Source organism: Cupressus sempervirens, chromosome 3, assembly GCF_028749045.1.
Source record: "Cupressus sempervirens isolate cs-2001-9-10 chromosome 3, ASM2874904v1, whole genome shotgun sequence".
NCBI classification, from domain to species: Eukaryota; Viridiplantae; Streptophyta; class Pinopsida; order Cupressales; family Cupressaceae; genus Cupressus; species Cupressus sempervirens.
The window spans coordinates 693,941,702-693,957,257 of record NC_143120.1 but is presented as its reverse complement, the minus strand read 5'-3'; the positions used below and the strand labels follow the sequence as shown (position 1 = coordinate 693,957,257).

The 15,556-nt window shown below is 34.2% G+C and overlaps 1 protein-coding gene across 1 annotated transcript; it reads left to right on the top strand.

The window, feature by feature from the left end:
* The first annotated feature begins 13,312 nt into the window (after positions 1-13,312).
* LOC149568635 (BTB/POZ domain-containing protein At5g60050-like) lies at positions 13,313-15,189 on the top strand. Its single transcript, XM_089821500.1, has 2 exons — positions 13,313-14,540; positions 14,823-15,189. Exons 1-2 carry the CDS (start codon positions 13,405-13,407, stop codon positions 14,911-14,913), a joined length of 1,227 nt encoding a protein of 408 aa, XP_089677626.1. The 5' UTR covers positions 13,313-13,404; the 3' UTR covers positions 14,914-15,189.
* Positions 15,190-15,556: the final 367 nt, after the last annotated feature.

Below are 15,556 nucleotides of genomic sequence, written 5' to 3'. Positions count from 1 at the left end.
GTCATAGTTTCAAAATTATAACATCCCGAATAGGACTAACTATCACTCTAAATATTTTGTTACTAGTAAGACCTTAGAAATAATATTTGGAATCGCATTTTAAAACTAGTCAAATGGATTTTTCATAGGCTCAGAATGAAACATAACAAATATCTGACTCCTAGAATAAAGTAGTGGAAGAATTTTTTCATTAGAGTCAACTGGGTCAAAGTTATTACTAGTCAAACAGGGCTACCCAAAATTTTGAGTAATGTGTATCAACATAAGAACAGTAAATAACCAATTTTGAAGGATTTCAAACCTAGTCAAAATACATTTAAATGACTTGAAATCTGAAATATATGTTCTATGATATGCATACTAGACACTTCCAAAGTGGCAAACCATGAAACTTTATTGGGTGCAAGATATTCAAATACAAACTAGGCTTCATGTCATTGTTTGACACGGGCAAAAAATGTAAATTCGACAAATGTACAAAATAGTACTTCACAGAATGACTCAAATGATAATTTTTTAATATGAAATGCATGCATGTACTGAATAAAAGTTGTTAAACACATGGAACACATCACAAGCCTAGAAATGACTGCTAGGTAGATATGCATGAAAAGCTCTTATAGGGGCTTGACTAAACTTGGTTTTTTGAATGGTATTCAAAATTAGTGCTTCAATTTTGAGTCCCAAGAGGTGCTAAGTTAGATGCTACTAAAATAGACAATCAATTGGGAGCTAATTTTGGCACTAAATTAGGTGATACTAATTTAGGCATTAAATAGCATGTAAATTAGCACGTGCTTGTTTTATCTAACATGAATGCTAAAATAGCATTGACCCTATAAAAAACTAGTGTTGACTTTTCAAAAAAGTGGAAAAAAATACTAAAATAGTGAGTGGAAGCAGAAAGTGGACATAAAAATGAGCTAATTTCTTGTTTTGTTGTAGTGATTGGGGCTTCCGGGTGCGTATGAGGTGCACTAAAGGAAGCAAAGCTGAGAAGGTTTGACATGCACGTCTATTCAATGAGGATTTGTATTTTTGTAGTCAAATGGTGGACACTTGATGAAAGGGGAAGGTTTAATTTGAGAGCAAGAAATGGACTTGATTGTAATGGAAATTGTGAGTAAGGATTGTTGATGTTGCACGAGGTTTAGAATTGCACTAATTTAATTTATTAGCCGATAGGCTTTCCTTTTGGAGTTACCTCTAGTAGAAAGTTGTCTTACGCTAGAAATTGGTTGCTGATAAATGGTATTCAGGTCATGGTATGGGAATTGATCTCACATAGATGGAAATTAAATAAATATTGAACCCAAATCTAGGAATCCAACAAAAACCACTAGAAATTTGGGTACCCAATCTAGGAATCCAACAAAAATATAAAGCTAAATCTTTCATTACATGTTGAATGATTTCAAAAAGATTTTCTTTTAACCCAATGAATGAAGGGTTTGTGATGGAATAATTTGAAGAAGATTTCGTGAATCTGTCATCATTAATGTTGCAACTTGAATTCGAAGAATGTTTTGGATCTCAACAAGATTTGGAGTGCACCATTGTAAAAGGAGGTTTGACAGGTTTGCCCTTAACAAAGCTACATGCATTCAATTTGTCCTGTGGAGAGTTAATTAAAAAGAGCTACATTTTTCAATTTGTAGAAATGGTGGATATGGAAATATGATATGGTAATTTAGCAAAGGTAGATTATAGTTCACACAATAGTTATTTAGGAATAACATTTTACCTCTATCAAAGCTCTTGAATGAACTATACATTTATAAGTAATATGAGTATTCCGTCATGGTTATGGAATAAATGATTTACAAAGAAATTCTTAATCAACTTTTATATGCTTTTACCTAATCTCTATTTACACTTATTTCAAAATTTATTTTATGTGACAAATCATTTACATACATTGTTAAATTTAGAAATCCTAAATCGATACCAATCTTTATTAAAATTTTAAGGATTGTATTACAAAAACATAGACAAACCATTTAGCAGCCTAACGTGGGAAGGTTTGATTCTTATGTTATCCCTCTTTTTATTAAATGAAATGTGATACAAATTTACTGAATTTACTTATTGCTTCATAGGCACTTCTATACAAATTTAGTGAGTTTTCTTATTGGTTGACAAGTACTTGTATCTAGATGAAATAAAAAAAATTAATATTGTGGATGGTAAATATTTTTTCTTAAATTAGTGCAAAAATTTTATCCTTCTAAACCATGGTTAACATAGAACAACAATAAGTTGTTTGGATGGTATGTTTTATGGCTCTGTACACTTTATATTTGCACAATATTTGTTTGTTACTGGATAAACATGTATGTTTGGCTTACCAATTATATTTAAAATAATAAGTACTACAGAGGGATTACCTGTAGGTTTGTTTTAGTTTTTATAGCTTACTTATTTGTTAGTATAGTATTTATGCATGATTGAATATGTAAGTGCATTCAACTGCAAATATAATAACATTATAGTAGTGATCAACATTAGAGTTATGATGAATTACATTTAATTTGACACAATTTTTATGATTAATTTGACACAATTTTTATGACAAGGTGTTGATTTTTAGGTAGAAATTTTATTTGATTTTCATTTAATGATTTTTTTATTTGGTTATTTGGTAAGTTAAACTAATATATATATAGTTTTGTTTATAAATCAGTAATTTTCACATGAAGTGTTTTGAGAATCAATTTGAGTTCCAGTAATACTAAATTATTTAAACTTTGTTTGTTCGATGATTATTGCAACTCATATGTTAGAATGAAAGTAGACAATTACATTTAGACTTAGTTTTCTTTGCAATGTTTGTCTATCAATTAGAGTTAAGTATAGTTTTAGAAAAACTTTTATTTCTTCTAATAAATTTTCCTCTAACCAAATGTGTTTCCAGTTCAAGGGAGAGATTTAGTAGTGAGCTCAATAGTCAAAATTGCAACGATTTTAAAAAATGCACCCAAGATTTTATGCCACAACTATTGTGAAGCTCAAAGCCACACAAATCCAAACTAGATTCTTCACATTTATTTTCACTTGCATCAAAATCAACCAAAAGGGAAAATATATTAATTGTTTTTTTCTCCATTTTTTTTGTTTTTTGCACCTAAATGCCAACTTTGAGTCCCAACAACACCTTAGGTTTATGGTGAGCTTTTATTAAAAATATTTGTCTCTTTGTATTCAAACATTGTTCTTTATAAGTCATCTTATCGAAATATTGTTAAAATTAGTTTCATGTTGATGGTTTAACTTAAGTTTATTATACAAATATGTCTGATAAAAAAAATGGTTAGTAGGATGGTGTAGAGATGGTATTTAGATTATATTTCTATAAATTATACAAACTTCATGCTCATTGAGCACACATTGAACTCTATCACTTTTTTAATGCATTCTTTCTTGTAGCGAGGCTATATGTTTTGTTTTTCCTGAGATTTTTCTTCATAACATTGGATGCACAATTTAGAAGGAAATTAAATTTTAAATAGCTTGCACATCCATCAATTTTATATACTAGCAAACAAGCTTAATTGCAAACAAGTTGACTAGAAGTGGTGAGATATGATCTCCTTCTTATAGCTTCAACATATAAGGTTAGTGGGTTTTTATTAACAAATACATTCAGCTATCAATGGATTTAAATCAAAAGCCTATTATGTTAATTACATTATAGTTACACTATTTAACTATTTTGATGGTATGTGTATCCCTGATTCTCTATTTCTACTCACATTAAAGTATTCTCTCCATCTGATGTTATGGAGCATTTCCTCCAAAATGTTGTTGAAAGGACTTGCTATGATACCCAATTACATCAGAACTAAAAATGTCTTATTCTGAGTAATATTATGCGGAAGTATCATAAGGCACATCAATAAGAAGCTTTGGTAATGCCACACACCCCACTTTATAATTTCCACCTCTTCCAATTAACCAACAAATGGAAAATATATATAGATAACATTGAGTTCTTTTACCATAGGGGCATATATTTATTCGTAGCAGATGTTGTTAAGTTGGATTTGGATATGGGAAAGAAATAAATAATGTTTAGCAATGGGAAATTATATCTTATGTTAGGGGAGTAAATATAATGGATTATGTTATTTAGTTTTTTTATTAATGAATATGGATTTTCTTTTTTAAAAACAAGATTTAATTATTATTTATTTGAAAAAAATCAAGTTTTCTAATGTCCATTTCAAAGTCTAAAAGCTCATGGAAATTAGGAAAAGTTTATATGTATTGATGACATGGTGATAGTTCCATTTTATTTGGTGTATATTCATAGTGGGAGGTCACTATAGTTACTAATCCATTTCCCTCCTACACTTCACCATAAGCATTCTTTCAACCATATCAAAGTGAACTACAACTACTCTTGTTCTACTATGACCACTATGTTCCCGTGCAAAGTGGTACCATACTATATTTCTTAGGTCCAACCCTACTAATGTAATGTGGGCTATTAGGACATTGAAAAACAAATGCTCCTCTAAGTTTACCATTTTTTCTGACTACTGTGTTTGTAAATCTAAACAAGATAATGATAGTCATTTGTTCCAGTTTATAGGGAAATTTTAATCTCTCTGAGTAATGTCTCAATCTCTTATGGAAGATGCAATCAGACTTATCAACAATGACAACATTCATGTGCAACCACATCTCCAAGTCTTTTCCATTGCATCGTTTGGACAAGGAACTCAAGCAACAAATAGATACAAGTTAGAGCTCTCTGATGGCCTTCAACTACAAAAAAAAAACCTTGCCAAGGAAGTTTAATGATCTTATAACTTCAGATAAAATCCAAAAAGGTTCTATAATACATGTCACCCACTATTATATTCCCACCATTTGCAATTTGAGGTAAGTCCACTTACACTCCACTTCTATTTGATGAAACCCTTCTTGTTTTATTATGCAAATATGTACCCTTACTTAAATATTATTATTTTACCTACCTGTTTAGGTGGATTGCAATCTCCAACTTAGAGGTTCTATGCACGAAACATGATATCATTGGAGTTGACATCGTCTTATTCAAGGAACCAGAGAAAATCGTAAACAACTCTTTTGTTAGTCCATTGAGCACAGGAAAAAATGTTGAACAAATAGGCACATCAGTGCATATGCCTCATACTAAATTGATTTTTGGCCTCAATACGTCTCTGCAAAAAAGAAATGTCGCACTTCAACAAACACTCTATTTAGAAATTTGAAGCCATATCAAACAATGTGGACTATTAAAGGCTGTGTGAACATGAAAAAGGAAAAATACCAATTCAACTCAAAGAATGAGAATGGTCATATGTTTAGTTTTGATATTATTGATACTAAAAAGAAAAAGTCTGGATAACTTGCTTCAATGATGTTGCAGACCTCCCCTTTGATAAAGTCCAAGGTGGGATTGTCTACACATTGTCTAGTGGTACAATCAAATATGCAAACAAGTTTTACAATAAATTAAATAGTGATTTTGAAACCATTTTAAAGGAAGATTCAACACTTTCACTATTTGACAATGACCTCTTAATTCCAACACTTCGATACACTTTTACACCCATTGCAGAGATTATGAATAGAACTATTAATTCTACTCTTGATCGCATTGGAATTATCATTTCTATGGATCCTGCCTCTACAATAAGAAGCGAGATGGAACTGAGGTTGTCAAAATGAGTCTCAAGATGATTGATGTTTCTATGTCCACTATCAACGTAATTTTATGGGGACAGGAAACTATGAAAGAAGGTGTGCAACTACAAGAAATGTATCATCTACAAAAGTCAATTGTGCTTGTTTTAAAAAGTGGTCATGTGGCGGAATACAATGGTAGGGTCATAAGCACACTTGTCACTTCATAGTTACATGTAAATCCTGATATTGATGAAGCCAACCAACTATATTCTTGGTTTCCCCAACATGGACATACGTTTCTTGCACCAACACCCACCCTACTAGATTCGTCACTAATTTTAGCACAGAAAACTATTACCAAGATTGAAGAGGAATGTCCAACTTCCTTAAAATCTCTCCAATGCATGTTAAAGAAACCCTTTTTTTTTGTAAGGAAGAAATTTTGTTACCCAACTTGTCCCCTTGTCATAGTAGAAAAGCAATGTAAGAAAAGGGTTGAACAAAATAGTGACTACAAGTGGTACTGTCCAAAGTGTCTAACCACCTTTTCAAATTGTGATTATAGATATGTATTTCAAGTCAAGGTCAAAGACCATTCTGGATCATTGTGGGCAACTGCTTTCGATGAAACTACAACTAAAATCCTTGGTATACTTGCAAAAGAACTCTCTATGCTATAGTTTGATGATATTGAACCTAACTATGGAAAATTTGCTATAAGAACTACTCGATACAACCAATTGTTATTCACAGTTACAAGTAAAATGGAATCATATAATGACAAATTGCATCTAAACTCAACAATCCTAGAAGTTGCTAGGTTGGATTTCACAAATGACAGCATCTCACTCTTTGATGGAATTATACCCCCGGTGTTAGCTACCACTAAATAGATAATGCACCTCACACGAAGCCACAAGACTTACATTTTTGAAGACTTTTATCCATATATGAAGAAAATGTCTCTTTCTTATTAGTATATTGTATATGAATCACAATTTTTTTTGGTGCTCGTCAATATCCATTCTCTATGGTTATCACCTTCTCTTTTTTGTATTGACTACTATCCTAATGAAGGGTGCTCCCCTTAATACCATAAACCATAATAGAAAACAAAGAAACAATAGCAGATGTGAGAACAAAATATGGACTTCTTATTTATGCCACAAATGTGGAATTATAGAATTTGCAAGTACAATAAGCTAACCCACATGGGCACCTTCATTACAATAATTTGCAAGACAAGCTGCAAACCATCACCCAGAGCCATTCTAGACAATGTTCAAGCCTTTCTTAAATAGACAATTTTATGCCGCCCCGGAAGGTTCTAGACAATGAAACTTAATACCTAGGGCCAATAGACCCTAATAATACATATAGAGTCAGCCAAATACATCTTTGACAATTATTTTAGATACTTTAGGTAGCCCAACTTTAGAAGACCATAAATCTCGAACCATTGCTCCAATTGTCTATTATAACCACTTTTTGAAAATGCCAGCTCCTAATCTACAGGTTGGAAACTATGCAAGCACCTTTCCGTTGAGTTTTTGGACCTCATCTAGGCATTCTAAGGCCTCCAACGGTGAGCCTGAAGACTTTTCTGCAAATTTTTCCACTAAAAATCCGCTATAACTTCTCTGATACTTAAGCTGGAGCAATGAGATTTTTATGGTAGACTTATAACTCTAAAATGAACCTTCATGTAGAAAATGAGAACATTCTGAGCTAGAATGAGAGACTTATTAAAAATAGCAAGTTCCCATAAATAGTAACCACCCTATCTACTAATCCTTATTAAAATAGAAAAAGATTGAAATGAAAATATTTTTGGGTGATGCAAGATTGCTCTTACATCTAGGATGCTCCTACATCATATCCCCATACAATCTACTCATCAATAGGGTTCTAGGATCCCTTCAAAACTTGTCTTTTAACCTTTTGCTAGAATACATTTATAGTTAATTTTTTTTATTATATATATTTGTTTATGTCTTTCAATGACATATTTTTCTCTACAAATTTTGTGCTCTTTGATATACTTGTCCCTAATGTTTGATTTATGCTAGCAAATTTCTTATTATTATTATCTAATATGTCTTACATTTTGTAATATCAAATACATTACAAAATAATAATCAATCCTTTACTCTAGCTAATTTAACTTTTGTAAAAAAAATAACAACACAACTAGTACTCTTGTAACTCTTTAACATACTTGGTTTTTCCACCTCTACAACTTGCACTAAAGGGTGGCTACTCTTTTGATATGATTGTTATTGTTCTTGTACTTTCTTGCTTTTATAATTGTATAATGGTAATAGAAATGCATTGTTCTTCTTACTGTACAATTTAGGATATGGCTCTTGTTGTTCCTAATCAAGATAGACAACCCATCCATAGTAACAGTTTTGCTATGCAATCATACAAGAGAAGTTGTGTAAACTATGGGTACAATAGAGAAGAAATTAGAGCACGTTGTTGTATTCAACACTACCAATATTTTCATTCAACACTGAACCAACCACCCCCAAGGTTCTACAAGTTCTCCTACACCAAAGCCTTTCATGAATGCACCACCAAATCCTATTGAGAAAATCCCTCCTTGTCAACAGTCAATGAACCACATCAATTTCCTCTTGTTCTCTAAATGTATAGATGCAACCCACAGATTTAGAACTAGGATAGATGTCCTCTCAAAATTAAAAACATGTACTACCTGCAAGGAGTGCTACCCTGGTACGAATATGTGTACAAAAAATGGAGTTATAACTTGTAAGAGATGTTTTTCTGAGAGGGGAATACATCACTTCTTAGAAGCCAACAACATGGACCCTTCTGAGAAACCAACTATGTTAAGGGTTCTCACCCAAGTAGAGGATATGCTTATTGCATGTTTTATTCCCATCTTGCAAGTAAGACATGCTCATGGTGGGCAATGCAAATATCATGGCCACACAATAAGCTTTCCCCAGGATATTCAAACAATTACGAAATATTTACCACTTACAATTGACCAACTAGAAATCTTAATGGTTCAAAGACTAAATACAAGTGGGAAGCATTATGATTGCTATGCTAGTAGAAGCCATGTTCATTTAATGCACTCTCATACAAGATCAAATTTGACCCTTACTACAAAGATGTAGAATTTGACAATATGGCATTATCAATGCTTCCTACTTGCAATACAAATATTTCACAAATTTTACGAACAACTAATGATTGCAACTCGAAACTCTAGCTTCAACAAATGCTTGGGTTGAAAACATACAATGTGATATAGAAGGTGACTCCCAATATTTGTGAGGAATAAGGTGTCTCAACCTTGTATAATTCCTATTCTTATTATTATTTGTTTCGTAAAATGTATTTTTGCAAATAATATGTAAATATGAGTGTACATGTCTAGTTGGCATGTTGATCACTTACATGTGTCAGCATCTTGAAGTGTGTGAAGGAGATCATGGCTGAAATGGTTATGATGGATTCCTATGATGCGTAAGAGCTATTTAAGGAATGAGCTATGACAGGTGTAAGAGCATCTTATGACATGAGGCCTATTTGGGCGCCCAAGAATGAGTGGTTGGTGTGTGTAAGAGAATATGCCAAAAATAGGTTGGTATGACAGATTCCCTTACACTTCTCTTGTGACCGCTATTTTTGGTGGATTCTATAACAAGCTGTCATTGTCTATTCAAGGGATGGATGCCCTTTTCTTGGTATTGGATGTACATGTGGCATTGTGCATGTTTCTTGGTGGTTGAGCCATGAAAAATGCCCAACTCCTTTGTGGGCATGTTGTTGGGTCTGAAGATGTTCATAAAATGAGTATTGCATGTTGTAATGCAATAGTGTGATAGATGAAAGTTTGCAGGTACTGAGCTGTTGCTGGAGTCTTCTATTGTTGATGTTGAACTTGCATTGCAAGTGTATTGTAATCTTGTGTTGAAGATAATACATTGTGCAGGTTCTGGAGGGGTGGGGTTGTTTTACTGAAAGGTTTTTCCCCACCGAAAAATCTTTGTGTTATGTATTCTTTCTCTATCTAATTTCTGTATGCATGGTTGGCTGCAATAATGTTGTTTACATGATATTGAATCTGTAAGTGTAGAAGATTTTAAAAGGATTTGCACCATACTTTCCTTATGAGATTAGTTTAGGAAGTTGTTTCCGCACCTGAGTTTCCTTACAATATTCAATATCATTTATGATGAGCCTACCAAAAAAATATCGTCAGTTACAAATCACAAAAGATTCTTTACAAATGGAATAGGAGACTGATAACATCACAGTTTAGCCACCTATAAGTTCAACCCCCATTAATGAGTATAGTATTGAGGACTTGTTTGACATAGGTGTGGACAAAGATGACATTATTAGAAATTGGAAGCAATTAAAATAGAAATATATAATGTTTGGCATGTAGACCATGCTGATCAAGTTGGAGAGATCCTAGAAGAGGAAAATGAATCAAATGGTGACATGGATATACAAGATTCATTACAACTGAATGAGTGAGAATTTTTTTCCCAACTGTGTCTTGCCAATAGTTCTCGCCTAAATGATCTTGATATGTTGAGAAAACACAACTTTGACAACAACCATCCATGGGAAGACCATAACATTCTTTTGAATTTGCACAACCATGCCATTCAATTTATACATAGAAACACAAATGTTGGATCAGTTCTTGGCTCTTATACCTTTGTCTCCACCAATAGCTACAATTTATCACGTCATCAACAAATTGCACTTTCTATCATTACAAACCACTCCACATCTAATTTATCCATGCAACCTTCATACATGGTCATACAAGGAATTGCTGGAACTAGGAAATCATACCTTATCAACTGCATAAGAAACACACTATACAATTCAATGCTAAACACAATAAATCCACTCCTTGTTCTTGCACCCATAGTTATTGCAACTTTCAATATCCATGCATCAACCATACATGCAGCCCTCAAAATTCCAATTTGAGTAATGAAATCACTACAGGGACAAGCATTAACAAAATACCAAGAAGACATGAAAAATATTCAATATATTTTAATAGATGAGATGAGCTTCATAGGTCCCAAACTACTGCTTAAAATTAATTCCAGGCTACGTGAAGTTACACCCCAAAAACAACACCTTTGATTCAATGGCATGTCAATGATTCTTATAGGTGACCTAGCCCAACTTCCACCAGTTATGGATAAATTTCTCTATGCATCTCACACTAATGCAAAAAAAATGTGGCACAATTTTAATATAGTCGTAACATTAGAAATGATATTTAGATAGGAAGGCAGTGATCCACTTCAAATACAATTTCACAGAGCACTACACAATATGCACAAAGCAGAACCGATGTTACATGATTGGGATTTGTTAATGATTCACACAAACAAGAACCTCACTTCAAATGAAAAGATTGAGTTTGGCCATGCAACACATTTGTTTTCTACCAATGAATGAGTTTCACTTCACACCAAAAAAATGCTAAAAAAACTAAATGTCCCTATTGCAATGTGCACTGCAATAAATACACATTGTAGGCTTGAGGAAACTATTGATGATGACCAATTACCCAAAAAAAAATTATTATGTAAACTTCAACGTGTCATGCTTACAACAACCTTTGGGTCGTTGCTCGTCTTATTAATGGATCTCTTGGAGAGGTAAAAGATATAGTGTATCCAATCGAATCTAAACCTCCTTTGTTTCCTTCATATGTTTCTATAGAGTTCAGTAGTTATACTAGACCACCTTGGGATCCTAGAAACCCAAAAGACCATTCCGATACAACCCATTTCCTAAGGAAATCATACACAAATACCTCTTGCCACAACCTGAAGTATCACTATACACAAATCACAAGGTCTAACCTTGGCTAGGGCTATGATTGATGTAGGTAGAACTAAAAGACAAGGTCTCATCTTTACAACAATTTCTAGAGTCAAATCCATCCAAGATCTTCATATAGAACTTTCCTTTTCTTTTGCACGCTTTGTAAGATGCGAAAAATCAATACAATATTATTAGAAAAAAAGAAGAAACACGTTTGCACTCAATCTCGCATCAAGACCATAGCTTTGAAGCTACTTCTATAGAAAACGATAATGTCTACCATTCTACAAATTTCCATTTCTCCTTTACTCATTTCTTTGTACATCTTCCTAAGTAATTTATTACTATTTTGTATAGGTTGAGATTTGTTGGATTCAAAGAAGGTATTCACACACAAAAAAAATGCTCCAGAAAGTTTCTGGTATGTCAGGTTTCTTTTGATTGCTTCTAGAATTTTGCTACTTTCACATTTAGTAAAATTGCCTCATATGTACTTCTTAAGAATTTATTTTATTTTTCTCTTAGATACAAGTCTTTGCTACCTTGCTAGAAATAGGACTCCTATTACTTTTCTATGCACATTTCAAAAAAATTCAAAAAATGTGCAATTCAAATCAACTCTTGAATTGGGATGTCTACATTAAATTAAATATTAAATTTGTACATTGTTGAACCTCCAAAGAGGTTAGTCAAGTGTATATGCCTCTATTATTTTTATACATATATATATATATATATATATATATATATAATTTACACTATCAATTTGAAATCTTTCTTTTAAATTTACATCTCTTTAATTTGTCTTTTTAATAAAACACTATCAATGTACCCCTTGCACCTCGCTCTCGAGCAAGAGCTACTTTAAGAAATGCAAACAAATTGTCTAATGAGGTGCCGCCCCTCGAAAGAGGAATTTTGGGGCTCGAGGTGGAATGATAAGGAAATGGGAGCGATAAGAATGAGATGCTCTGGTAGGTGGTCCATAGCTCACTCTCTCTCCACTAATGTCGAGGGAATCTGCTTTTTAAGAGCAAGAGCTACTTTAAGAAATGCAAACAAATTGTCTAATGGGGTGCCGCCCCTCCAAGGAGGAATTTTGGGGCTCGAGGTGGAATGATAAGGAAATGGGAGCGATAAGGACGAGATGTTCTGGTAGGTGGTCCATAGCTCACTCTCTCTTCACTAATGTTGAGGGAATCTACTTTTTAAGAGCAAGAGCTACTTTAAGAAATGCAAACAAATTGTCTAATAGGGTGCCACCCTTCCAAGGAGGAATTTTGGGGCTCGAGGTGGAATGATAAGGAAATGGGAGCGATAAGGACGAGATGTTCTGGTAGGTGGTCCATAGCTCACTCTCTCTCTCCACTAATGTCAAGGGAATCTGCTTTTTAAGAGCAAAAGCTACTTTAAGAAATGCAAACAAATTGTCTAATGGGGTGCCGCCCCTCCAAGGAGGAATTTTGGGGCTCGAGGTGGAATGATAAGGAAATGGGAGCGATAAGGACGAGATGTTCTGGTAGGTGGTCCATAGCTCACTCTCTCTCCACTAATGTCGAGGGAATCTGCTTTTTAAGAGCAAGAGCTACTTTAAGAAATGCAAACAAATTGTCTAATGAGGTGCCGCCCCTCCAAAGAGGAATTTTTGGGTCGAGGTGGAATGATAAGGAAATGGGAGCGATAAGGACGAGATGTTCCGGTGGGTGGTCTATAGCTCACTCTCTCTCCACTAATGTCGAGGGAATCTGCTTTTTAAAAGTTTGACATGACAGGGAAGTGCTGTAGACTCAATTGGAACAAACAACTTTCTCCATTTCAAAAAAATTAGACCTTGAATGAGGCATTACTGCCGCTGGACTTATACACATAAAGGATTCATCTGCATCTGCATCCATCTGTACCATGGCAGAAACTCGGCTTCGATTGGGAGCACAGAGCTCTGCTGACGTGAAGCTGATCTTGACAGGTCCAGGTGAGAAAAAGTATGAAAAAAATCCAGTTTATCTCCATTCTCAGATCCTCAGAAGATTGAAGGGTTTTGAAGGCAAGTTTCCCAACCGCTGGTCACCGGGTAATATAGCAACGGAACTACGGGTAACTACGTCTCTTAACTTTAATCACTATTTAAAATGCATTGAAATCTTGTATGGCGAGCCTGTCGGTTTCCCCAATATTGAGGAATGCCTGGAGATTCTGTCTGTTGCTTTTGAAATGTCCTCTGATGAATGCATCAACAAATGCATGCAATATTTGGAAGCTGTTCGTTGGAGTGCTGAGGAGGAGTCCCAAATTCGTAGACTGCTCTCTTTTGAGGGTTTGAAACTCAAAATTTCACCGGATTTGGCTGCCAGGCTTCATGAGGACGACGAAGACGATGAGGATATTAACTTTGTGGAGAAGACTATCCAGCAAATGGTGTCTCTTCTTAAAGGCAACAACTCCGCTTTACCGGAAAGTCGAGAAATTGTGCAGAAAGATTTAACAAGGATGCTAGACGGAAATACATCTAGAGACGTGTTGGACGTATGTGAGCGCGTGCTTTTGCAAGAGCTTAAAGAATCCCTCGATTCTTGTAATGTCGATGATATAAAGTTTCTTTTTAATCTTATTCAGCACTGTAACGGGGGAATACTCGAAGCTTCAATCAGAGCATTTTGCGAAGCTGAAAAGTTTTTGAAATTTGTAAATCTATACTCTCTTTCCCTATTTCTTAACGAACCTGTGTTCGACATTATAACGTGGTTTATGAAGGCCACGGGTGATGGAAAGATAATAATATCAAGAGATTCTCGGGTTTCTTTTCTCACAACTTGGCTGCCCATCATGGGGAAAATGTCTTATAAGGCCTCTCCTGAAAATAGGTCCGGGAAGCTTGATAGAGCAGTGCTTAGTGTGGTTGAGAGCCTTCCTCAAGTAGACCAGAAACGTATTTGCCTACTGTGGGCGGAAGTTTACGCATCGCATGGCATCGACATCACGACGCCATTTACTCTGTCTCAGCGTCTGCTAAAAGCTCCTTCAAATTTTGCAGCAAAGAAGTAATATACTGTGTTCTATAAAATTCTGAGTAATCTTTCCAGTTTTATATTTGTATTCCTTTCTAGATGTTTGGGCTGGGGTTTCAAGTCGTACGTACTATGGGATATTGCCAGCATCTTACCTGTCTCATATTTGTCTTTGGCCGCACAAATGTAAGACTATAGCCAATTTTGGTGATTAAAGTTAAATAAAAAATGAATATTATCTTAAGTAGGGGGTATTTTCATTTCAAAATGTTCATTAATCATTTTGATGACTCAAATTATTTACTTCTTGTATAGTTGGCCAAGATTTGGATCTCCACAACAGGTCTTATTGGTCTATGTGCAACTACCCTCTCACGGAGTTCAAGTATTTGCATTCAAGGTTTAGTAAACTTAACATCTTTCCCCGCAGTGTCTTGTAAAGATAGTACTCTTACTGTGGTTACATTAGTTTTGTGTTCTTTTTGTTGACCACGATGACATTATAAAGAGGGCAAAATGCGTGCACTAAAAAGGTGGCGAATACACATGTATATAAGCCACGAGGCAACATTTAATAAAGTTTGTAAATGTGGCATATTGAAGCCCATACAAATTAAAAAGAAATTCGGAAGTGATGTTTTGACGACAATGTTTTAAAATAAAGAAGACTTCTTTGGCGACAGCTATGACCGTAAATATTGACAAGATAGACATGGTATTTAATTCTAATCTGCCAGTTCATGCCAAATGTTAAAATCTTGTGATGGATTTGAAATAACAGTAAAATTCAGTTTTCTTTGTGGGTAATTGTTCTCATTGAAAGAAAGTAATGGAAATGCAGCAGAATATATTGGTTCACTTCTTCTCTCTCTGCATTTTTCTGTATTTCATGATAAAGTATTATGGACAATTCTTTAACAGCAGGTGTAAAGATTTTGTTCTCTCTCAGCGGACTCTAGCATGGTAATAGTTAATAAAGTTTCTATTTGAAGAATGACTTCTTATATTCATTATATATGTATACTCATCCTCTTGTTTAACTGTGCATG